Source organism: Aspergillus novofumigatus (assembly GCF_002847465.1).
Source record: "Aspergillus novofumigatus IBT 16806 chromosome Unknown P174scaffold_6, whole genome shotgun sequence".
Lineage (NCBI taxonomy): Eukaryota > Fungi > Ascomycota > Eurotiomycetes > Eurotiales > Aspergillaceae > Aspergillus > Aspergillus novofumigatus.
The window spans coordinates 1,548,677-1,571,594 of NW_020194279.1; the positions used below are offsets into that span (position 1 = coordinate 1,548,677).

Below are 22,918 nucleotides of genomic sequence, written 5' to 3' on the forward strand. Positions count from 1 at the left end.
GGATATGAGCGATTAGGGCTCAGAGCTTTGTTTTATATCTTCATGGCATGAACTATGGATCTAGCTCTTGATGTTGGCGTGGGGATGGGTGGTGCTACATTGCCGTTGCCGAGGTTAGTGGATCGTCCGGGGCCCTGGTCTGGTAAAGTCGTGGGTTCCGGGGTAGAACCAGCCTTGAGCTTTCTTAGGACCGGCACTACTAAGCCTGACAACTGGGTTAAGTGTAAAACACTAAGCGTGAATATTTTAATAACTGTAAGCTGAAATGCATTTCATTACGTCCCCTTGCTTCATTCAGCTGGTAGACAGTGGCAGTTAGGTGCGAGATGCGCATCATATTGCGTTGGACTCAACTTTGGCATGCATCCATCTAATCTTACATCATTTTCCAGAAGTCAACGAATTTAATGAACAAGAAGAAAGGTAGAGAGTTGGCCATTAATATTGATCATAATGTAGAACAGCCCAGTGGGTCAATGCGAAAACCCTCTCCCGGTGCCAAACCTCCGTCGAACTTCCTGATATCTATCGAGACAATACATCACCATTAATCAAAATCACATAAATAGAATAAAGATGGTAAGCGGAGGAGACTGTTCCGACCAAGAGAATGGACATCAGACGCACCGAACAAGAAGAAGTCTATCAAGAGTGGAAAGTAAAACAAGGTGGAAGTGGTAGAGAGCGCCTGTGGAAAATCAGACGAAAATGCAAGTCTATTCGTTTGGGAGATTTATCATCTCAGGCAGAAGGCGAGGCGAGGGGAAATAGAAGGAGAATCAACTGCCGGCGACACTCTATTGCGAGGAACCTCCCTTCTTCTCATCCTTCTCCTTGGCCGCCAGGTCTTCTGACTGTGTCTGCTCGGCCTTGTCGCCTTCTTTCTCAGCCTCCACAGCCTCGTTGGATTGCTTTTCTTGGCTGTTCGACGCCTCAAACTTCGCGTCCTCTGTTTCGTCGATATCCTCAATGTCCTTGGGGGTCGTAACGCCCTTCTCTTCGTGCTGGCTGTTCTGCTCGTTTTCCTCCTCGATGAGCTCTTGCTGCTCCTTGATAACCTCAAGACGCTGCTTGTTGGTGGCAGCGCCCTCGGCATTATGGACCTCGAGCTCAATTTCGTGGAACAACTCTTCAGGGATGCTAGACAGCACAGACTTGAGCGCTTCAATCTGAGACGCCATCTCGGCCTCCTTGCCGCCCTGCGCATATGCGAACGCGTTGCTCAGCACTAGAAGGGTGGACGGAACGCCTTGCTTGAGGCGCAGATCCAGCCACATCGCCAGGTCTTCCCGCAGGCGAGCGGGAGAAATACCATGCGTACGAATGCCACGTGAGGCACAAGCCATCTGCAGTTCCGGAACAGAGAGCGAGGCCACCCCTTCGTAGAAAATCGCGCGGTCATCACGCTTAATCTGACGCATACGGTGTCGAATGTTGTACCGGAGCATCGCGTCTGTACCGAACGAATTCAGGTTCATGTATTTGCAAATGGCGACAAGCTGAGGGCGGGACAGATTGTCCAGGGTCAAGTCATCCTTAAAGATCTTGCAAACCTTGATCACGTCCTCGGTCGAGGGGGTTTCCCCGGTGGTTCTAATCTTCTTGAAGAATTCTCCGAATTCCTCATTCCTCACAGCGGCGGGAGTCACGGGAAGACCACTCTCTCTGAGAGTATTCTTCAAAAAGGTCGAAACCTCTTGCCGGGTTGAACTCAAGCTAAGAGCCTTTTTCTCGCGCGCTTTCTGGCCCTCGTAGGTGCTAGGCAGCATGTTGGGGAACAGCTTCAAGGCGACGGGGAGTAGCAGTTCGGCGAAGGGGATAATAATGAACATCGAGAATGGGATCAATCGGCCAAGATCTTTCACCGTTCGTTGAAGCTAATTGTTCAATGAGTGAGTTGAGTCCACCAATGCTATCGCAAGGGTAGCAGAAGACCTACCTGTCGGTACTCTCTCCGGCTGAGCTCATATCCAGCAGCCATCTTCAACGCCAGTCGTGAACTGATCCTGACTTCCGTAGCAAGAAGCTTCGTACCATCCCAGTAGTGCTGAACTTCCTTCTTGATCTTCTGCCCAATCGTCAATTTCTTCTGCTCCTTCTTCGCCTCAGTCACTTTCTTATCATCGTCCGCCAGCGGCTTCTTCGCCGCTTCCAGCTCGGCGCGTTTCTGTGCATCTATGCTGTTCTCCGACGCAAGAGGCGTCTCTGGCTTGGGAGCGACCTGCGTGCTCCCGTTGTCAGCCCCAAGTCGCGACGCATCTTCCTTGCGAATGGGCTTCTTGGCCTGTTCGGCGTTAAAGCCTGGAGGCGGCAATGGGTTGGAGGCAGAAGATGTCGAGGTAGAAGTTTCTGTGACATAGCCGCGCTGATGAGAGACCAAGATCGCAATAGCCTGTAGGTGCGTTGGGAACCCTTGTCCGTTAAACCGGAGATTTGCGGCCGATGCAGCGCCCAGGGCGCCGTTATACCGTGGTCGGACTGTTGGTAACGACCATTATTAGACACGATAAATATACTCCAAGTATAAGACGGCTAAAATGAGCATAAAAGGTTGACTTACCGATCAGACTGGGGCGTACAGAATTGGTGCGCATAAGCCTGGCCGATCTCATTGTTACGGACATTGCGGAAGTCTAGGGGCATGAAATGCTCGCAGTGACGAGCGAGTATAGCAGACGGGCGCAGCAATCTCGGAGAGAGGTGTAATCCTAATCTCGTAATGGACTCAACCGTGCAGAAGGAAAAGTAAGTATGACACTCAAAGTTTGAAGTAATGATGTCGTTGAGGACTCTCCAGAGACCATGCAAGAAGATGTGGTTTCTTCACGTGATCTGAGCGAATTTCGGGGTTTCGTTGGCGTCGGAGTTTATCAAATCCCATTGAGATTCTGGAAACAAGCTCTCTAGACTACTCTACTGGCATCGGCCGCTCTTCTGGTGGATCATTATTACGTATTCCTCCGGTAATCTCAACTTGCTCCATATTCTGAAATTAGTAACAAGTACTGTACCCCTCTGGTGATTTTGTTAGTACAGTGAGCCTTGCAAGGGGGCGAATCCTTCTAAGTCTCTGCCACCGCTTTCCTAATTAGTAATATATGAAGCTAGTAAGATCTCCTATCTTCATGAACCTTGCAAGCAAGCCATAATCAAATCAACACAATGCATACCCCAGAACCTAGCACCCCCCTCAGCAGATAGCTGAGCAGAGGGGTAATTCTACACGCCTTAGTCGTGATGATCGAATTCGCATTCTAGCTCTCCGAGATGCTGGCTTTACCTATCAACAGATTGCTCACCAGCTTCAAATCACACATCGCCAGGTTCAGTATACCTGCCAAAGCCAGCAATTAACACCTAAAAAGGCCCCAGGCAAGCCACCAAAGCTCTCTGAGGAAGATGTTGATGATATTATAGCATTTATCTCTTCCTCTAAGCATAATCAACGTATGCCGTTCTACAAAGTCTGTCAAGAACTTAATCTACCTGTTGGACCATCCGCCCTTGCTCGAGCATTAAAGAAACGAGGTTATGCACGTCATATTGCCCTTCGAAAGTCGCCTTTATCAGATCATAATAAGCATGTACGTCTTGCCTGGGCCCTGGAGCATGTGGACTGGATAACAGAGTAATGAAATCAGATCCTTTGGTCTAACAAGACATGGGTTATTTCAGGCTTCCATAAGCAGATCTACGTGACTAGGAAGGCTGGTGAAGAACTAGAAGAGACTTGCCTTCGCACCTCTCCTCCTAAAAGACGTGGATGGATGTTTTAGGAGTCATTTTATAGTGATCAGAAGGGACCGTGCCTCTTTTGGGAGAAAGAATGGGGATCTATTAACGCAGAGAGATACTGCGAGCGGATCGTGCCTATTATTGATGGATATCTACGCCTAGTTCTTCAACAAGATACCTGGCTTCAACTGATGCAGGATAGTGCACCTGGGCATGCTAGTAGGGATACCCTTAGGGAGCTCCAAGAGCGTGGTATCTACCCTATTACCTGGCCTGCCTTCTCACCTGATCTGAACCCTATTGAGATGGTATGGAATTGGATGAGGGACTGGATCCAAGAGAGATATCCAGATGATCATAAACTATCATATGATGCTCTACGAGAGGTAATTCGAGCTGCCTGGGTTGCAGTCCCTGAGAGTTGAATCCATGCAGGCAAGATGCCAGACAGTAATTAATGCAGAAGGGGGCCATATAAAATATTAGATATTACTAGATAGCGGCAGAATCAATATGACTTGTTCGTGCAAGGCCCCACCGTACTAACAAAATCACCGGGGTCAACCGGAGTAGACCATGCTGTTCATACCAGACATAATCAACGCGATACATGCGCCACTGAAATCGCAGAAAGATGTCCAGCTGAAAGGGAAATTCGTGTAATTAGTGGAATGAAAATCAATCGCAATCATCAACAGTCTAGATCATATAGGCATAAAATGTATGAATATAGGCAAGTCGCAGAGACAAAAGAATGACTAAGGCAGGGTATCATCAAAGAGCAACACAAAACCAACCGATGTCCAATCCAAAAGCATTGCTAGGGCATAGACAAACTCAATAGACAGACTCAGTAGACAGACTCAAGGAGATAAAGGAACGTTTGCAAAATTGGGTAGACGATACGGATTCTACTTTCTCTCTCGCGTAATGGCAGCGGCCGCGAAATTGGAGCCATCGATGGCAGTCGACGCGGCACTGGAGTCAAGTGGAGGGATCTGGTCGAGACTTGACTTGTCGCTGTCCTTGTGCGCAGATGGTGACTCATCCAGGATGCCAGCCCCTGCGGAAGAAGCGTTGTTCAGGATCGGTAGTGTCGGGCTGGTCATACCAGCCGGAGAGGCCTGCCACCGGGCAACATCTTTCTTCAGCTCCTCCAGCTCCTTCTGGAAACGTTTGCCAAAGACGTCAATGTAGTAAGTGGCGCCATTATAGATACTCCAAACGAATAGCGCTGTCAAGAAAACACCGCTGGCCCATCGGAAACGGAACCAGAGGGGACAAGGAATCATGGTCAGCAGCGCATAAAAGTACTGAATCATCATAAAGGCAGGCGCTTGCAATGATTCAGGAAGACTAATCACAAACTTCCCAATCCAGGTCTTCGCGTACGATTTGCGAAGCCACGTGAAGCTGGTAGGACGCCCAGCGGCGATCTTCTCGGCGCGACGCACAGTAATGAAAAAATGATAGGTCAGCTGCCAGATCATGTAAGGCACGGTTGCCCACAGCATCATGGAAAGGAGAGGATAGTGGTTGGGAGAGCCAGGTTTGCTAAACTTGACGTCGTAGACGGCCGGAAATCTCTCTCGCAGCATTTCCGCAGGAGTGAGATGGACGAGACAGTGTAAGGTAACTGGCGGCATGATGTGAATGAAGAGACTGCGCATGAGACATGTCAGCGAATGCTCCTCTGCTGGGGAATTCTCAACAGCGCCTACCTGACGACCTTATCCATGCTGTGGAAGACCATGGAGTTTCGCCACATTGCAATAGCAACGGCATTGTTTCCAAAAGTGAGGCAGAAGGTGCTGATAAAAAGTCTCTTGGACCTCGGGAAAACCCAGATACTGAGCATGCAAAGCACGTTGACAAAGTAGCAAAGATCGGCAAGGAAATAATGATATCCCTTTTTGTGGTATCCATAGTATCGGATCGGCATGAAATAGGCCAACTGCACGCTGAACCAGATGTAGAAGTATTCCGGGTAGGCACCGATGAGGTAGCCGCTGACGAAAATATTGAGAACACCCGCGATGAACGAAACCTTCTCGCGTAGTGTCACCGTGGCGGTGGCATTCCACTGCTTCTCCAGCCGCTTGACACCGTCACTCATCCGACGGCGATATTTGGCCAACTGCTCATCGGCTGTGGGAACCCGCCGCTTCCATTCTCCGACCACTCGATCCTTTGCGTTCATCGAAGTAGACTTCAGCTTTTCGCGCTGCTTTCTGACCTTTTCTCTCTGCACATTGATCGCCTGTTGCCATTTCTCGAGTTTCTGAGAGAGTGAAAGGTTGTCAAGTAAGTCAAACACGGTGAGTTTATCTAGCGGCGGAAACGTCTCCCAATCATCCTGATACGAAAAGGAAGGATTTCGCGACAGCCTAGGAGAGGCTCGCGGTGAATATGAGCGATTGGAGGAGTTCGCATAGTCGTCCGTGTCATAGAAGGCATCCATATCTTCCATCGACGCGGGTTGCAACACAGGTGAGTCATGCACGCCCGTCATCTGGTTCGTCTTTCCGTCTTGGTCACCATCGAGTCCGGTGCCCTCCATGATGAGCTTTTGTTGGAACGAGAAGATTGTAGGGCCTTCCCGGCTGTGAGGGTAGGGGCGACTAAGAAAGCGGCCGAAAGTTAGCATCACCATGTTGCTTCGAACCCAGACGCCGTCCCCCAACAAGTTATGAGAGAGCTCGAATACGTAGGCTTAATAGACCAAGTGACTTCTGGGATGCAGGAAGCAACAAGAGTCTGGAAGTCTTATCGATAGGAGGGGCTGATATAACTACCTTTGGTAGGCTTGAGGACTCACAAGGCAAAACAACGAATCTTCGTCCAATGAAGGTTGGGACTGTTATCCAATGGTCAAATGCGCCAGTCTCCTTCAAAACCCAAGGCGCGTGATACCAAGCAAGAGTCAACTGTACTGCCGAACGCGACAACTTGCGGAGAAAGGATGTGAAAAGTTCGATTCGGGAGGACCGTGGTGTTGAGAAAAGGCCCGTTGGGAAGATGAAGCTCGACGTGTGCTTGAAGTGACGTCTCTGGTTGGCTGCGGCTGATTTGCTACTCCCAAGGTCCGGCTTATGACAGTCCCCGGGATCTGGGGCATGATCTTCTCCGCCAGCCAATAAGTTTCAGCCAGAGGATCCCCCTTGCCACTTCTGATGATTTGCTGCCTGAGGTGTAACTGTCCGTCGATACCTTACACTGTGCTCAGTGTTCCGTTGCTACCTATCTAACATGCAGGTTATCCCTTCAATCGATAGAATAATAAGATGTGATATTATTATTGGAGAATTGCAACCATATGAAGAGAATAAACGACCTCACTTGGAAAACTGCGTGCAGTAGATCCACAATAAAGCAGGAAAAGATGAAGTACTGATAAATATTTGCAAGCCAGTCACACTGTTCGTTAGCCATCGGCTATAAAACGCTGGATGGATCTTCTTTGAAGAAAGAAAAAGTCTAAAAAGCTGTTGAGCTATGTTCAGAAGGAGACATGACAGCGGCCATACACTACTAGGATCAATAACTTTCCAATTCACATCATGGTCCGACTGCATTTGCTAGGTTGTAATAATGCGGTATTAACACGCCCAGAATGTTTGGGTCCATCATGAAATCACCCTTCCCCTGTGCTACCAGACGTCGGCTCAGAGATGCTCTTCAACACTACTGGTGAGAAAAGGCATGAAAAGATGATTATCCAGGTCAAGCGCCCAATACCACGGTTCATCCTCCAGCTCTTTCCTTGCCTCCATCACCAACTGCTTCTGCAACTCACCCATCAAGGACTGGCCGACAACCGCAACCTTTCCAACTTGCCGAAACAGGCGTGCCACTGCCACTATATGTAGAGAGCCAGCTCGAGTGTCGCCACATATGACCAAACGCTGTGCGCAGGCCCAAGATATCAGGATACGAACTGAGCTAAGCAAAGGAAGCCCGGAGAGAATGAGATCGACGCTCTGGCGATGCTCGCGCATGTACTCGGTGAAGTACGGAGTATAGGCGATGTGCATGATGCGGTGCTTGGGGAGATGGTTGGGAGTTTTTGGAGGATCCGAATATCTCATAGTATAGCCCCATCCTAGAGCGTCGAATGCAAAACGGCTGAAAAGAACCTGCTGCACCTCGTCATAGATCTGCTTGCTCGTGGTTAAAAGATTCATGTACACGCCATTTGAGTCTCGCCAAACGGTGCGGCCACGGATATAATATATCGACTTTAACGATTCTCCAAAAGTGATGACTTCACGGTCGAGCCAGTAATTATCGGTGCTCGAAATAGCCCTGCAGAGAATCTCGCTGCGAATTTCGAAGGGGAGGTCCAGGAGGCGAAATGGTGTTGACACGATCGCCTGACTTGGCTCTGCCTTCATTGCATCCTTGAAAGAGGAAAGGGCTTGAGAATAGTGTTTCATAAAGTAAGGACCCTCTTGAATCCAGACTTTCCGATTCAAGCCCATATTGCAAGAGAAAGTCTGAGACTCTGAGCGCATGCTTCTCTATGGACTTGATAGATTGCTGGTTCTGCATCGGAAAATCTGTTGTCCAAAGAACGGTGAATGCTGGACCTCGCGGCCTGGTCGTTGAGGGGTCTACTGTACACTGAGTCAGGGCACCCGGCAGCTGGTGTGGAAAGAATGCCCGGAGTAAGGACTTTCCACCTTTCTGACTACTATGACTCGGTTCCCTGAATGGGGCAGTATACATTATTTCACCAGAACACGGCCATTTCCTAAGAACGGCTCATTTGCTCAGAACGCTATGAGCTAAGTGATATGCAACAGGGAAGAATCAACAAAGGAGATAACACAAACGAAAGATACGCCCACGCGCTTCTTAACAGGACACAAGCCGAAAAACCTCCACATTATTTACGTTTGCAGAAAATGGGATACCAGAGCATCGCGTTTTGCAATTTGTCTCCACATGAACAGGGACGATAGATGACCAAAAGCGAATACCAAGAAGACGGCCAGCGATAAGGCGAGTCGCACGGAAAAGCTGTTGAGGTCAGAGACGGGCTCAGATTCAGGCTACAGCCGAGATTTCACGGGAACGGACCTTCCTATAGCAAGTTCCAGTCAGTTTGACGACATATTAAATGGCACATTCGTCCCAGGGGTTCCATGGCTCCACATCATCGAATGCTGGGCATAGAAACCCGGCAAAGAATTGGAGCCAGTCGAAGGAACCTCTGCATGGGCATTCAACGCCTGCGTTCGCTCACTAGAATTGATGGATGGATCCATACCCTTTGAGAGAGATGATAGTCCGCTCTCAACTGAGCTTTTGCGGCTGATTGACACTGGGGACAAGGGCAAGTAATCCGCCTCAGCGATTTGCTTTTCGCTCATGTTCACTACTACCGGCTCAACGCCCTCTGGCAGATGCTTTGACGAGACATAGATAATGGTATCACCGCCTGTTGGGTCATTAACGATCAGCCTGATGCCACTGAGCGATTTGTTAGAGTCCAAACATACTGATCTTTCCGCTCAAATAGAGTTCCTCGATTTCCCGGACATCATAAATCTCATCTAAGATGAACAGGCGCTGAGGCGGTGCAATTTGGCGGTGCACATCCTGCCCAGCCTCTCTGAGCTTTTGCGCGGTGATGGCATGGCTTTCTCGCAGTTCGCAGAGAATGTGCATAAGAAGTCGAATTCTCTCTAGAAGAGACCGAGAGTCAGCGACCCATGACTCAACCGAATATACAAAATAACAAGCGAGGGAAGAACGCGATTGACACACCATGCTTGAGGAGGTGATCTGGCTCCTTGTGTTGAACGCCTGTAGGCCACCATTTGGGCTTAGTCAATTCAGGATCCAACTTCTGGCAAGGTCCTCCCATCACTGTCCTGCGCCCATTGTACGGGTGATTGACTTGCTTCCGAGGTTCTACCAACTTGACAAACGCCTTTGCAATCACCCTGCAGTTGAGCTGTTGAAGATTTTCAAATGCTTTTTCGTAGAACTGGCGCAGCACGTCGGTTTGTCCTACTCGAATTGGTGTCCGTTTGGCTGCCCCGTCAGTCGAATCTGAATCCGATTCACCACCCATTTCCGAGCTTGTGCGCTTCCTATTCCTCCTAGGGCGCTTGTTCTGCAATGTCTGGAATTCGCAAGGGATGAGCCTGGGATGCCTTGGTAGGCCATGCTGGAACCACGCTGGGCTGGATTGTAGATCCAGTCCGGCATTAAACATGAAGGACTGCCTTTCGGCTAGTTCGCCATGTGCTGCTCCAATTGCGCCGGCTTGTGATACAGACGGATAGTCAGCAATTATATTTTCAGGTGTTCCACATGATCCGTTCTCACCGGAGGGAAAATTCTGCATGTTTGGCTGCCAATCGGTGGTCACAGCTCTGACAAAGCTCTGCTTGAGATCTTCGGTAAAAATGGCCCTTTCACAGCCCGCAAGAGATGTAGAGACATCCACACCAAGCTCGCCATTGTTGTCTATATAGATCATGGCGAAGTGGGGGAAAGGGCAGTTGGATGCCCGTGGCATTGGGCAGTGGCTCTCCTTTGGAATATCACGTTAGTGGATTGACTTATTGCTGCGACAAAGTGTCATGCATACCGCTGGCCCTTGCTGGCCCGTCATGCTATCATAGGACAACATCTGATGATGCTCCTGGGCCCCTGGCTGAGCTGTTGGATCCATTGCGCAAACCGACCTTGAGGTACGAAAGATGTATTAAAGTACCAATGTCGGCTGAAAAATGTGCCGTCGGAGGCCAGATGGTGAGTCCTCCACGAAAGGATATATTTGATTTGAGGTTTGATAGTTTGTGACAACTCCAAAGAATCTGCCGGACAATGGGCTTGGGCTACTTTATATAACCGGACGGCCAATTGCAGTGTGGAAAAAGTACACCTATTGGAGTATTGGTCAACGAATCATCCCATGTGAGATTTTTAGAATTTCACTAACATCACTGACGGCTTGGGTGGCGGGATTCAGCGCGGAGCCTAATGTAATACAGACAGATACATGCAGAAGTGACACTATGGACTATACGGAAAGGTCCCATTGATGCATGGCCGCCATTGTTTTTAGGCCGATGGGGCATTGATACATACCTTCTGGTACGCGCCTCTAGAGATGCCAATCGCCGAATGAGGACGAGAGGATGCTAGTTGTTTACGAGACTGTCTCCATCGGGAAATCAACAAGCCGCCTCCTGAGCATGAAGATCATCCAAGAGTTGTCTGTGACCGTACAGCGCCTTTCCAGCCAGATGGAAGCTCCGTCAATGGTGCTACCGAGGGCGTCAACGTACCAAAAAAGCAATATCAACTAACGATCTAGGCTAGGTTTAAGGCCGGGGAATCTAGCTTAGAATTCGCCTGCGGCCGGAGGAGTCAGGGCACATCCTAGCAGGGAGTAGCGATTCCCTTTTCCGTCCCTTTTATCTGAACCTTGTCCGAGGATTGGATCCGTTTTCCGTCTAATCGAATCGTTGACCACCTTCGTCCTTTTGACATGGCGCTGACGCTCAGGACGCCTCTGAGAACAAGTGTAAGAGGGTCACTCAGGGCCATGTCCCGATGTGCACCCGGTCTTTAGGATCACAGCAGTGACATACCGCCCTTCAAGCTTGGGCTTCGGTGGCAATCATGTCCGCTAACGGAGCCTGGTGTATCTGCGCCATCTAGATAGCCTGTGGAGACAGCCGTCCAGCGCCATCAATTACAGATGGGTTCCACCGAACCAAAGAGCGGACTCAACGTATCAGGTTTCCTTTGTTCGCTGTCCAGAGCATGTGCGTCAGTGCAGCTACATGGAGGTTGTTGTCTAACGTAGGCCTCAGCCATTGGTCAACGCTCACGCATTCGACAGTTATTCGCTGGCTTTGCTCAATACCTTCCAATCTGTTGAGCAATAGCGACTCTCTGGGCTTTCCTTTATCAATTGAGCCATGGAGAGGTGCCGGAATGCAGAGTTCAGAGGCCAAATGGCAGAATAGCTGGCTGAAGATTTACCACTTTGGTACCATGCGGGGACAACTTTCGAGTTCGAGAAAGGTTGGGCTTGAAGCACGGACAGTCCGAAGCATAGTGCATCAGCGCACTTTTCCTCAACGGCTTTAGCTCCTTCCACAAGGTATCCACAAAAATCTTCGGGATCTTAGTAGTTGGTGAGCTGCGTGGAATGACTGGATACCCTTTGGCTTCCTGGAACAGCAGCCAAGCGCAGGATGTACTCCGTACAGAGAGGTAGCTCGGCAGCTGTTCCGACAGTGGGGGCGATTCTTTTATCGAATCAGCATCGCTTTACTTACGCTTCTCGAAACAGTACCGTTTGACTACCCACTAGAGTCGAACACTCGCTGAATTCAGTTGGAGCTGACATTCTAACACTTGTACTAACTTAAGGATAGTACAGTAATTTGACCGACCGCTGATCCCTCCAGCCCTTAGTGAGCCATGAGCAGATGTCTCGGAATTAGACTTTCACTGCTGAAGGAGGTTTGTGCCTGGTTCTTGCAAGTGGTATCCATCTATCGATGCCATTCAGGAGAACCATATCCGAACCTTGAGCCAACTACACTTCAATTGATATTCGCAAACCCATAGCCCGTTCTATGATAGGCAAGAGCTTTACCTTCCCTCTTGATAAGGAGAGTTTTTAATAAGGATTGCTTCGTTACGGCGGATATTACATCCACCAACCACTATTGGATATGGCTTCATGTTCTCAGCTATGAAGTCGGGACCAAATCCGCGGAATTTCAGAAACCGTCGCATGGACGATTGCCTTGAACAGAAACAAACAAAAGCAATCGCAAGTTCTGACACTTGGGAGAATGCAAACTGCGGAGTGCGGACGGGCCTCTCCATATGCGAGGCGATGTGACACGTCACATCGTCACTGATGGTCTTGTTATGCAGCTCGCGCCACTGGCAAGAAGAGGATGAGAGATAAAAACGTACCTATCAACCTGAGAAAAAAAGAAAAGAGAGGAAAGACAGCCATGGCTCCCTTGCTTCGTTGCGGGGAAAGTGGACTCTTTCCTTTTTCTTAATGCGTTTCTTCGCGCTCGTCCACTAGTCAACATCATAGTGGAAACAATGCCTCTATCCATCAACTTTCTGCCAGGTAACATAGAGAGTTTACTTGTGCCTGCTGTCAGACACCCTTCCTGTGTTGGGATTGGGATTGTCCATGCAATATTAGCCGTATCAATATCTGGAACACCTGCATGTTGTGACTTGTGGCTGCTGTCTGGACTTTGCTCGACGACTTCAAGACTCTCTGTCAAGTCCAGGCCCTTTTGCGCTTGGAGCGAAGGGTAATCACTCGGCAAGCGGTGAGATTTTTTTCGCTAACTGATACCCAAGTGAACCTGATATGCTGTCGTTGGCTATTATGCGAGCGAAATGATCCTTCTCGCGGGGTCTCCAGTCATGGTGCCCCTGCAAGAGGTCTCTAATTCACTGCGTGAATGTCTGATCACTTGCAGCAACCAAGATATTATCTGGCCTGCATGTTGATTGGATGAGAATTCTTCACAGGATATCGTTTTGCTATTGTTGAAGACCACATATTTTACCGATCCGGCCGGGTATGGGGCAGATACAATGGTCCATCTGATGATCGACTCTCTATCTGTCTCTCACCGACAGTTCAATGCTATCATGGCCAGCATTCGGATTTTTCATGGCGTACATCCGCTATCGGTCAACCATCGATAATTTGCCGCATTGATGACGCTCGCCGTTGTGATTGAGAATAGTCTTCTGAAGGCGTGGGGACTGGCTTCTCGATATGCGCATACTACGGATGCCACACTTTCATCCATGCGACTTATTTTCTCCGTGCGCCCAATCACTTCACCTACTATGGAGTACAAAGCTAATAGTGCTTCATTTTGTGTACGGAATTGGAGGATGGATAACTCAAACAGTTCACTAGACCTTGGCTACTGACTCGAGCGATAGACTTTTTGGGCGATAACTGACGGTGTCTGTAAGAAATCGAGTTCCCTCTGGGACTCAGAAGCAGCGCGGGGCTACGGATGTTCACTGGCCTTGAACTTTTGGACTGCGCCACAAGGGATCGGACGAGCAAATACAAAGACTCTCAGATCGAAAAATTCATCTGCCACTTCACGGAGCCATCAAGCATCGTTTAGCGCCCCAGCTATGTGTCTTTGGAGCAAGTTGCCTACTCCTATACTATAGCAGAGGTGATGATCTCTTGATGATCTCTTGGACAATGACTCCATATACGTCTCGATCTCAAAAATTTTCAGACCATTATTGGTGGGAAAGGATAGTCTCAAACAATAGTTCATAGCTACATATCGACATTCGTAGTCTCGTGACTTGAAAGAGCTCCTCCTTAAGGTTTAGAGCTATGGCAGCCAATGGGTCATGCATAGATTGCCTCGAAATAACTTCCTGCAGTCATGCCTCTGCCGCGAGACCGGGTCACCATGGATACAGTACAAGACAACAGCTCTCGAAAGCGACAATCCAAACTCCGCAAATCCATTATCACCCAGCTCGACAGGCTCGTTAGTACATCCCGGATCGCCGGTAACCCTCTTCAGCTCGTAAAGCACGGCCAGCCTTTCCAGGTGGTCCCGCAAATCCGACCCTCTTCCGTCACTTAGCGCTGCACCCACGGCCCACGGAGGCAATCTTCCTTGGGATGACAGGTGACCAGAAATGAACGCTTGTATCATGGACTTCCACCATTCTTTTCCCGTAGCAAGGGGTCTTGTCCATCCCAATGGCACGGGACGGACCGATAACTGAGCCCCTGTACGCGTACTGCTGCACTGCCGCTACCGCTACCAAGCATCAAAAGCTTCACCTGAGCCCCGAACAAGCAGCTTGAAAGGAATTGGGAAGCTCTTAGCTCCCGTTTCAGCACTTGTCTCGCCATAGCTATATCGTAGGTAGATTCAGGGGTCACGGTCCTCCCAATCTTCGTTGACAGACGTCCGATTATTCTTAAACGCACTGATTCTTCTGCGTGTCACAGCAGGCGATGTGGCGTCCCCCCTTGTAATTATGAGTGTAAACCCCTAATGGGAGCCGTTAATCAGAAGCTTGCGCCAAACACTGGTAGTAATGGTGCAGGCAATTCTCCCGAATGAACAGTCGATATGCTTGTGCTAAGTTGCCGCGCAGTTTCCTTATTAGGTATCCGGCTTGACCTCATGTCGTACTGCGTTCATGTCATACTTTTCAGTAACTGACTACAGCGGAGGTGGATGCGATAATTACCTGCGGGCTCGCGTGCCTCTTACAAAAGTACTACGAGGTTGTCTGTGTGGAGGAGTTTATACTGCGTTGAGTATGTTGAGCAGAATACTCAACCGTGCCTCAGGAGTAATACCCCTCCTTTGCCAACTTACAAGCAAGAATAAACGTAGAGTCAAAGGCGAAGTTGATTCCATTGATTATCATGCCTTTGTTATTAATCTTCCCGCCATCCATCGCGACTGTCTGGAAAGAAGAAACTCATAGCCATCAAGGGATATAACAAAGCAGATAGAAGAAAGGGAGAAAAATAAGTACTATTCTACAAGGCCATGGGAAGTAACCGGATCATACTCCTGCGAGGCAGGCTTAATTGAGGTATAGAATCAATCTAGTTATATTTCCGCAGCTGCGGGAGAGGTCAGTACTTGAAATGGCGGCTGGAAGAATGGAAGGCAAACTTACGTCAAGCGTCAAGGATTTACTGCTGTTTTCAACCTGGTCTCGGTAGATACCAACCAATGCTTCACTGTTCTGGAACAGCCCGGTCTTCAAGCTGATGACGATGAACTGCATGCCAGGGGCCGCATGGTCGTGGATATAGTTGGCGATGCGAGCCACATTGGTATTGTCAAGGGCAGCGTCAACCTCGTCCAGCACAAAGAAGGGTGATGGTTGGTAAGAATGGATAGCGAAGAGCAGAGCCAGCGCAGCCATAGTCTTCTCACCACCGGATAGATGCTCCATATCTCGGAAACGCTTGAGAGGAGGCATGGCGTGATATTTGATACCATCGAGGTATGGCTCGTCCGAGTCCTCGATGTCCAAGTATCTGGGGTTCAACATTTAGTTAGGTGCAACAAAACTCATATCTGCAGATCAAAAACTTACGCCTGCCCTCCCAAGGGATAATTGGCACTGCGAGTCAGCTCACGGTATATGGGGCCAATTTGCTCTGAGATGTGAGAGAACGCCTTGTTGAAGAGATCTGATCGCTTTCGCATCACTTCTTCAAAATCTTCTTTGGCCTTCCGAGCCCGTTTGCGTGCTTCGTCGAAGTCCTTCTCGGTGCTTCGCAGTTTGTTTTCAACACTTTCTAGACGCTCCATCGCACGTGTATTCGGCGCCATCTTGTCCAACTCGCTGCTGAGAGTTTTGATTCTGTCGAGCAGTTCTTCTTCTACTTTTTCGTCGCCCTCCTGTTCCTGATGAGTTCTTGTTCGATGTGAGCGGGTGCGATAGTACTTACCTCCTTGAGAGATTCCCCTAGCGAGTCAAAATCGACTTCAATACCATAGTCTTGCACTATACCACTTCCGTCATTGGCTTCCTCATCAACGTCCATTGCATCAGGGTCGGCTGTCTGAACAATGTCATCGATGGGCAGTTGATCAAGCGATTTGGAGGTTTCCGTGAGAGGTATGTTGATGTCCTCGAGTTTGCAGCGCCTTAGAACAGCATATCGGCTGGACGAGTTACGTTGGATTTCGGCCTCCAAGGCGCTAACGTTCTTTAGGATGCCTTCAACGTCCTTGCTGCGTTTCTGAAGTTCTCGGCGCTGCCGTGCGAGGTTCTCCGCTGATTGCGCATAAGCCTCCTTCTGCTCCTGCAGTCGCTCCCTAAGAACATCCAGCTCAGCATTGTATTCATCCAGCTGATTCCGGATTTGCTCTTGCTCGGCTTTGAGTTCCCCGATTAGACTCTCATCCCGCTCATGTTGTGCCTGAAGGCTGGCAATTCTATCATTCGTCGCCTGAAGTCGTTGCCTCTCGAAGCTGAGTTGATTCTCAATCCTACTCTTCTGCGTCGTGAACTCGAGCTTTTTCTGAGCGGCCTCCTCTTGCAAAGAGCCTTGTTGGACCTCGTATTCACGAATGTCGGCGTAACCAAGACGTTTGCAGAATTTGCGGTAGATTTCGTCCTCAATGCTGCTGACAGACTCTTGCGATTGCGCGATGGTCTGGTCGAGTTCCTCCAGAGCCTCCTGGCGCTCCACGTACTTGGGCCGCAAGTCTTCAAGCTGGCGCTTCACGAAATCTAACTCCGTGCGCTTGCTCTTGAGGTTTCTTTCGAGAGCCTTGAGCTCCTCTTGCGCGTAGGCTAGGCGCTGCTCCAAACCCACCAATTCACCTTGCAAAATCTCTTCTTCAGTGCCTCTGCGATGGCCCTTGGGCAAATTGGCGAGGTCGGCCATCAATTTGTCCTTGAGCTTGTGAAGATTCTCGACCTCAGAGTCCTCCCATCGCTTTGAATTTTGTTGAGGGCCTCTACCACCAGTCATCAAACCCCCTTTGTGGATCACAGTTCCATCGAGTGTGACAGCTTTCGCGTCTACGTTTCGCTCATAGCAAAGGTACTTGGCTGTTGCCAAATCATCACAGACAATGGCGTTCCCACAGGCATAGCTGATGGCCCTTGCAACGGAGTCATCGTAATCTACCGTTTCAATAGCTGGGCGCATTCCTCGGTGAATGCCTTTCAGATTCGAGTTGAAGGCTTTGACTTGGATGGTCTCCAGAGGGATAAAGGTTGCCTGGCCGGCTCTCTGATCTCGGAGGTGCTGGATGCACTCCTTGGCGGTCTTCTCATTATCGACGACGATGGCATCGAAGTGACGACCGAGCACCGTGCTGACGGCTTCGGCATACTTCTTCTGCTTAGGTCTGCAAAGATCACTAACGCGGCCCTTCACACCAGGAAAGATGCGCTTCAAGGTCGAGATCAATTCCTTGGCTCTTAGTTCCCTCTCTGTTTGCTTCTTGCCATCGTCAGCCTCAAGAAGCTTTTTCAAGACGACCTGGACTTTCTCCTCAAGCTCTGTCCTCATCTGAGAGATGCGCAAGCGCTCCGAGGTAAGCGCATTCAATTCCTTCTTCTTGCGGTCAATCTCCTTAGAAGTAGTCTTGACTGTGTCGTTCAAAGCTGACTTGCGCTCCGTCAAGGTCTGCGTATCATTTTCTAAGCTCTTGAGTTGCCATTCCATTGAGTCAAACTTGCTCTTCAAACTGTTGTAGGCCTCGGCTTCCGTCTTTCTCTGGCGCCTTAGATTGTTGAGATTGATTTGCTCCGCAGACGATCGCTTGCTGACTTCCTCTTTGAGCATTTTGTACTCCTGCTGGTCAGATTCGCTCAGTTGACCGCCCTTTTTACTCATTGTCTTATGCCATTCAGCCTCCCATTGAGCCTGAGCTTTTTCGACGACTTTAAGGTCCTTCTCCAATTGTTTCACATTGGCCGCCTGAGAATCCCGTTCCTTGCCAATTTCGGCAATCCGAGATGCAAACCTCTCCACCTTCTTCCTGGTGATATCAACCTTCTCGTCCACAGGGACCAACGCGTTGGTCGCCTCTTCGATGTCTTTCTCCTTCTTGGTAATATTCCTCTCTGCCTTGGCCACATCTCTGCCGACCTTCGCATGCTCTACCTTGGCGTTCTCGACATTTTTCTCGTATTTCTCAATTCCGCGGCGATATTCCTTGAGTTCCTCTTGGTATTTCTGGATATCCGCGCTGGACGCGTCAATCAACCGCTGGAAATGGAAAAGCTTCCAGAGAATGTGAGTGATCTCGGCCTGATCACGTTCCTCTGCCTTCCTGGCATAGTTCTCGGCCTCACGCTTCTGCTCCTGGTATTGCTTGATTTCAGAATTGATACCTCTCCGTCGGTTGAGCTGGATGGTCTGCTGCTCCGCAGCCTCCTCAGCTTCCGCCTTAAGACGTTCGTATTCAGCTTTGTATTCAAGACTTCCTGAAATCTGCTCAATCAACCGCGTCAAGTCCTTGGGGGACTGCGAAGCAATGGCCTCAACGTCACCCTGGAAGACGAGGAAATTGCGCGCTTTGATCAGAATATTTTCCGCCTCGAGAGCCTCGTTGTACTGTTGTGCCGTCACGATGCGATTATTGATTCGGTATTCGCTAATGCCGGAGCTTGTGATCGACCGTCGCCATTGCTGCTCCTCGCCCGCATCATCCTCGTACACGGCCATGACCCATGCGGTCTTTGGATCGTTCGCTCCACTGGGATCCTGCGACTCCTCCCCGTCGACTTCGTTTTCGTTTTGCTCTTCTCCGTTCGGTACCGCATCGGTAGCGTTGCCGTCGGCGTCGACTTTCGATGTGCGCAGGACACGGCCACGGTAGACGAGATCACGTAGGTTCGTAGATCGCAGATGTGAGGATTTTATTCCCAAGACGAAAGAAATTGCATCCATCCTAAATCTCGTCAGCGAGGAAATGACCCTGTGGCGGATGGCTATGTGATACGCACGAGTTGGATTTCCCAGACCCATTAGGTCCGATAATGGATGTGAAGTAAGCATCTCCAAACAGCAAGACATGATGACCCTTGTAGGATTTGAAATCTAAGGAATGGTTAGCACTATTCGCCGACGAGTGATTGTATTATCCCGTACTAAAAAGCTCAAGGCGAATTAGTTTCCCCATCTTGCGATAAGGCAGCCGCTGTCTCGCGACTACAGAAGTAAAACTGAAGTCTCAAAATGGGAATGAAGACGCCCGCGCCGATTCACTCAGCAATATAGCTGCAGCGATGGAGCGACGACTGACAGCAGTGTTTGGATGACCCCGCGCGATAGTTGACTATCATGGAGTCGCGTCTCGGGGCCTAAGGACGCGCTGCCTCCGCACGTCGACAGATCACGTGCTTCATAGCCGTCCCAACCACTACGAAATGAGAGATTCACCTTTTTGTTTGTCCTCATTTAACATCTCCTTTGAAATCTAATTTACATCTATGTACATAGGATCTTTGGCGCAAACATTCGTGATGACAGAAGGCCAAGGAAGCACCTCGACGCGGTATCCAAGGCTTGAAAGCAGAAAGTGAGAAGCTTTGTAGTTACAACGTTTGAGAAGAAAGATAACTCTGAGAACGCCTTTCCGCGTCACGCGGGAAATATGCTAATAGCTTCTGATGCTCACCGGGTTCCCAATCACCAGAAAATCCTCGGAGATGTACCCGGCCGAATCCATTCGGAAAACACCCTTTTGACCCTCGACTTCCAAGAGGATGATATCCTCCTGTGTAAAGAGCTGTCGGACAGACCGGAAACCCTTCCAGAAGACCTGACTCATCTTCGTCAAAGGCGCTCTGTAGATGCTCACCTTAGCCGGTTGAGCGTTTGGAGTCGTCTGTGGGTTGAGCGATTCAGGGGAGACGACCAGACGCCGAGAGAAGGCTATTTGGCGAGGTAGGGCATCAAACTGGTATGGCTTTCGGAAAGGAATCATGCTTCGAACAGTGAAGCGAAGGTATGTCTTGCCATTCAAGTGAATGGCATTGACGGCCTTGATCAACCGCGCAGTCTTGACAATGAAGACTGTTCCCATGACACTCATCATGACACAAATGCCACCAAATAGACTCTTCTGCCACGTCGGCAGAGCTACAATTGGGTCTCCGAACACGATGGTCGAGTTGTAGACGGAGTAGGCCAAGCAGAATGTTGCGATACCGTAAGCACCCAACACATAGAAGCGATGTGATGGTGCTTTAAAAAGAAGTAAGTCGCCCTCTTTCGCAACCTTTCTTTCTAGTTTACCGAATCCCTCTGGTCTCCTCCCCGCAAATTTGAGCGTTTCTTGCAAAGGTTTTGAAGGATTACGGGGTGCCGTGGGCTTGACAACAGCCTTGGCCCGAGGGGCACATGAAGAGAAATATCTCCATGTCGGTAACGACCGCGAGCCTAGTAATATTGGTGTTGTAGGAAATTGTTGTGCGAATGCCCGAAAGGCAAATGACCTGGGAATCATAGTAGTGCCCATAGACTGAAAACAATCACATCACGTTAGCTGGGAGCTCCTGTAAGGAGAATCAAGTAATTAGAGAGACGCTATCAGCACCGCGATGAGAGCATCTTCGAGAAGACCAATCGGCAGAGATTGGACGACTAACCTTGAGATCAAGTTCAAACTTCCGTTGCTCTCCCCGTCGTCAATTTCCGCTCCCATCGCAGTACTCCGGTCGTTCTCCGCGGCAGAAAAATGTTCCCGTCCGGGCCGCCGGTGAGCTCCCAACAACCTCAACATCTAGAGCAAGAACAAACAGATCTTATCGCGGTTGATACTGCCTTGATGGATCTCTACATCTAACAGTGAAACGCGGTCTACTATTTACAGCAGATAGATCCATCAAGGATTCTGTGCGGCTTAATCGACGGGGTACAACCTTTCGTTCGCCTCAAGCCTTCCGAATCCAGCTTCAGCGCCAAGCGCTCTCGGAGATACATTTCGATCAGAAAAGGTACCTTTGAGCCATATCAGGACGCGAGATCGAGCAAGATGGCTTCCAGCTTCCCCGTGCGTCGTGTGTCAGCATTGGTTGCCAGACGGCAACCCCGGGTAATCAGCACCACCAGACGTAAGTGACCCAGCGGCCTCAAACGCAATTCAATCGGGTACGATCTGGAGAGAGTCCAATACGCGAGGATATCCCAAGTATATTAGCATGCAATCTACAGGTGCTAAATGCGAAATTGATAGGCCTCAACTCTTCCTCTTCAATCCAGACGCAAAACCCCGCCTATCCCCTCTATCCCTCCGTCCAAGTGCTCCTCCATGAAAAGGGCATCCCAGAATCCGAAATCTCCAAGATTCCCGCCTCGGGTCCGAAAGGCCGTCTCCTCAAGGGTGATGTTCTCGCCTACATTGGCGCAATTCCCACCGACTACCCATCCAGCCAAGCCTCCCGCCTCGAAAAGCTCTCCCACCTCGACCTAAGCAACATCAAGATCGCAGCTCCACAACCCGCCGAGACCAAGGCCCCAGTTGTCGAGGAACCTGTCGCCAGACCCCCTCCCACAGTCTCAGTAGCTGTCTCCATCTCCCTGGCTACTGTGCTCTCCGTCCAAAAGAAGATCAAGGAAACGATCGGCGTCACCGTGCCGCTATCGACTTTCCTTGCCCGTGCCACCGACCTGGCGAACGACGACCTTCCCCGTTCCACGCGCAGCAAGCCCTCGGCAGACGAGCTCTTTGATGAGATTCTCGGCGCTGAGCCCATCAAGACATCCCGTGGCGATTACGTTCCCGAGCTGAATGCCCTGGAGGCAACTGAATATCAGCCCGCTCAGCCCGTCAAGGAAGACATCATCGATATCCTCAGCGGCAAGGCTCCGAAGAAGGCGCCCCCTAAGGCATCCATGGAGGAATACCCCGCCGGCTCTGCCGCGAATGTGTTTAGTTTGACCGTTCCTGTTGGTGACGAGACGAGGGCTAGGGTTTTCTTGGACCGGGTGAAGACCCTGTTGACGGTTGAACCTGGAAGGCTTGTCCTATAGATCAGTAATTCATTATACCTGTTCCAAGTAAGTAGTCAAAAGTAATCAGCGGTTTCGTATAACATGGCTAATTGTCTTTCAGTGTAGCACTAATGAGATAAATATACAATTCAACCATGTACCGTAGCATTAGCATTTCTACTTTTGCAAAGACAATCATTTCACACCATCTTAGAATGTCTCTAGTGTAGGCTTCGACTACATTAGTTAGTTTTTCTTGGTATCACAAACTTCTTCTCAGCTTCTCTCCTCCCCCAGGGCCGTATGCAATCCATTTTATCTGCGAAGAGCAAGAAAGCACTACCAAGGAGCTCCAAGTGTCATGCAATTGTATGTATCATGCCATCATCATTTTAGCAGAGATAAAGATACGGCTATCACCATGCAAGTATGAGCGAAAAGAGTTCATTCTGGGGCCGTTGAAGCCCATCCGTCCCATGAGCAACACCAGTCCCTCCCACCTGTGTGAACACCATGAGCGCCACCGCTTATACCATTTCAGAAAGAGTTAAGAATATCCTGCTCGAGGCCAGATGCATAACAAAGATGGCCTGAGACGGGAAGTAGAGCGCGGGAAGAAAAGAAGTGCAGAGGAGCAAAGTCGACGAAGGTACATGCCAGGAAGATGTGATGAGATGGAAA

General features: G+C 49.7%; 7 protein-coding genes across 7 annotated transcripts; 2 read left to right on the top strand and 5 right to left on the bottom strand.

Annotated features, from left to right (window-relative positions):
- Positions 1-343: 343 nt before the first annotated feature.
- Positions 344-2,771, bottom strand: P174DRAFT_443846 (MRS7 family protein). The gene is made up of 3 exons (XM_024827927.1): positions 2,561-2,771; positions 1,940-2,478; positions 344-1,877 (listed from the first exon to the last, which is right to left on the bottom strand). Exons 1-3 carry the CDS (start codon positions 2,622-2,624, stop codon positions 798-800), a joined length of 1,683 nt encoding a protein of 560 aa, XP_024680453.1. The 5' UTR covers positions 2,625-2,771; the 3' UTR covers positions 344-797.
- A 1,435-nt stretch (positions 2,772-4,206) lies between these two features.
- P174DRAFT_410696 (glycerophosphocholine acyltransferase) lies at positions 4,207-6,611 on the bottom strand. Its single transcript, XM_024824247.1, has 2 exons — positions 5,457-6,611; positions 4,207-5,397 (listed from the first exon to the last, which is right to left on the bottom strand). Exons 1-2 carry the CDS (start codon positions 6,386-6,388, stop codon positions 4,647-4,649), a joined length of 1,683 nt encoding a protein of 560 aa, XP_024680454.1. The 5' UTR covers positions 6,389-6,611; the 3' UTR covers positions 4,207-4,646.
- A 783-nt stretch (positions 6,612-7,394) lies between these two features.
- On the bottom strand, positions 7,395-8,216 carry P174DRAFT_492676 (uncharacterized protein; the record flags this gene model as incomplete). Its single annotated transcript, XM_024830837.1, has 1 exon — positions 7,395-8,216. One exon carries the CDS (start codon positions 8,214-8,216, stop codon positions 7,401-7,403), a length of 816 nt encoding a protein of 271 aa, XP_024680455.1. The 3' UTR covers positions 7,395-7,400.
- A 477-nt stretch (positions 8,217-8,693) lies between these two features.
- On the bottom strand, positions 8,694-10,636 carry P174DRAFT_443851 (DUF2841 domain-containing protein). The gene is made up of 5 exons (XM_024827928.1): positions 10,340-10,636; positions 10,075-10,282; positions 9,508-10,011; positions 9,240-9,425; positions 8,694-9,178 (listed from the first exon to the last, which is right to left on the bottom strand). The coding sequence occupies exons 1-5, from the start codon at positions 10,421-10,423 to the stop codon at positions 8,838-8,840; spliced, it is 1,323 nt and encodes a 440-aa protein (XP_024680456.1). The 5' UTR covers positions 10,424-10,636; the 3' UTR covers positions 8,694-8,837.
- A 777-nt stretch (positions 10,637-11,413) lies between these two features.
- P174DRAFT_252006 (uncharacterized protein) lies at positions 11,414-11,959 on the top strand. The gene has a single exon (XM_024821463.1). It carries the CDS (start codon positions 11,524-11,526, stop codon positions 11,851-11,853), a length of 330 nt encoding a protein of 109 aa, XP_024680457.1. The 5' UTR covers positions 11,414-11,523; the 3' UTR covers positions 11,854-11,959.
- A 7,734-nt stretch (positions 11,960-19,693) lies between these two features.
- Positions 19,694-20,913, bottom strand: P174DRAFT_443854 (uncharacterized protein). Its single transcript, XM_024827929.1, has one exon. It carries the CDS (start codon positions 20,748-20,750, stop codon positions 19,899-19,901), a length of 852 nt encoding a protein of 283 aa, XP_024680458.1. The 5' UTR covers positions 20,751-20,913; the 3' UTR covers positions 19,694-19,898.
- Positions 20,914-21,025: 112 nt separating this feature from the next.
- Positions 21,026-22,401, top strand: pdx1 (putative pyruvate dehydrogenase complex component Pdx1). Its single transcript, XM_024827930.1, has 3 exons — positions 21,026-21,357; positions 21,480-22,303; positions 22,359-22,401. Exons 1-2 carry the CDS (start codon positions 21,279-21,281, stop codon positions 22,274-22,276), a joined length of 876 nt encoding a protein of 291 aa, XP_024680459.1. The 5' UTR covers positions 21,026-21,278; the 3' UTR covers positions 22,277-22,303; positions 22,359-22,401.
- Positions 22,402-22,918: the final 517 nt, after the last annotated feature.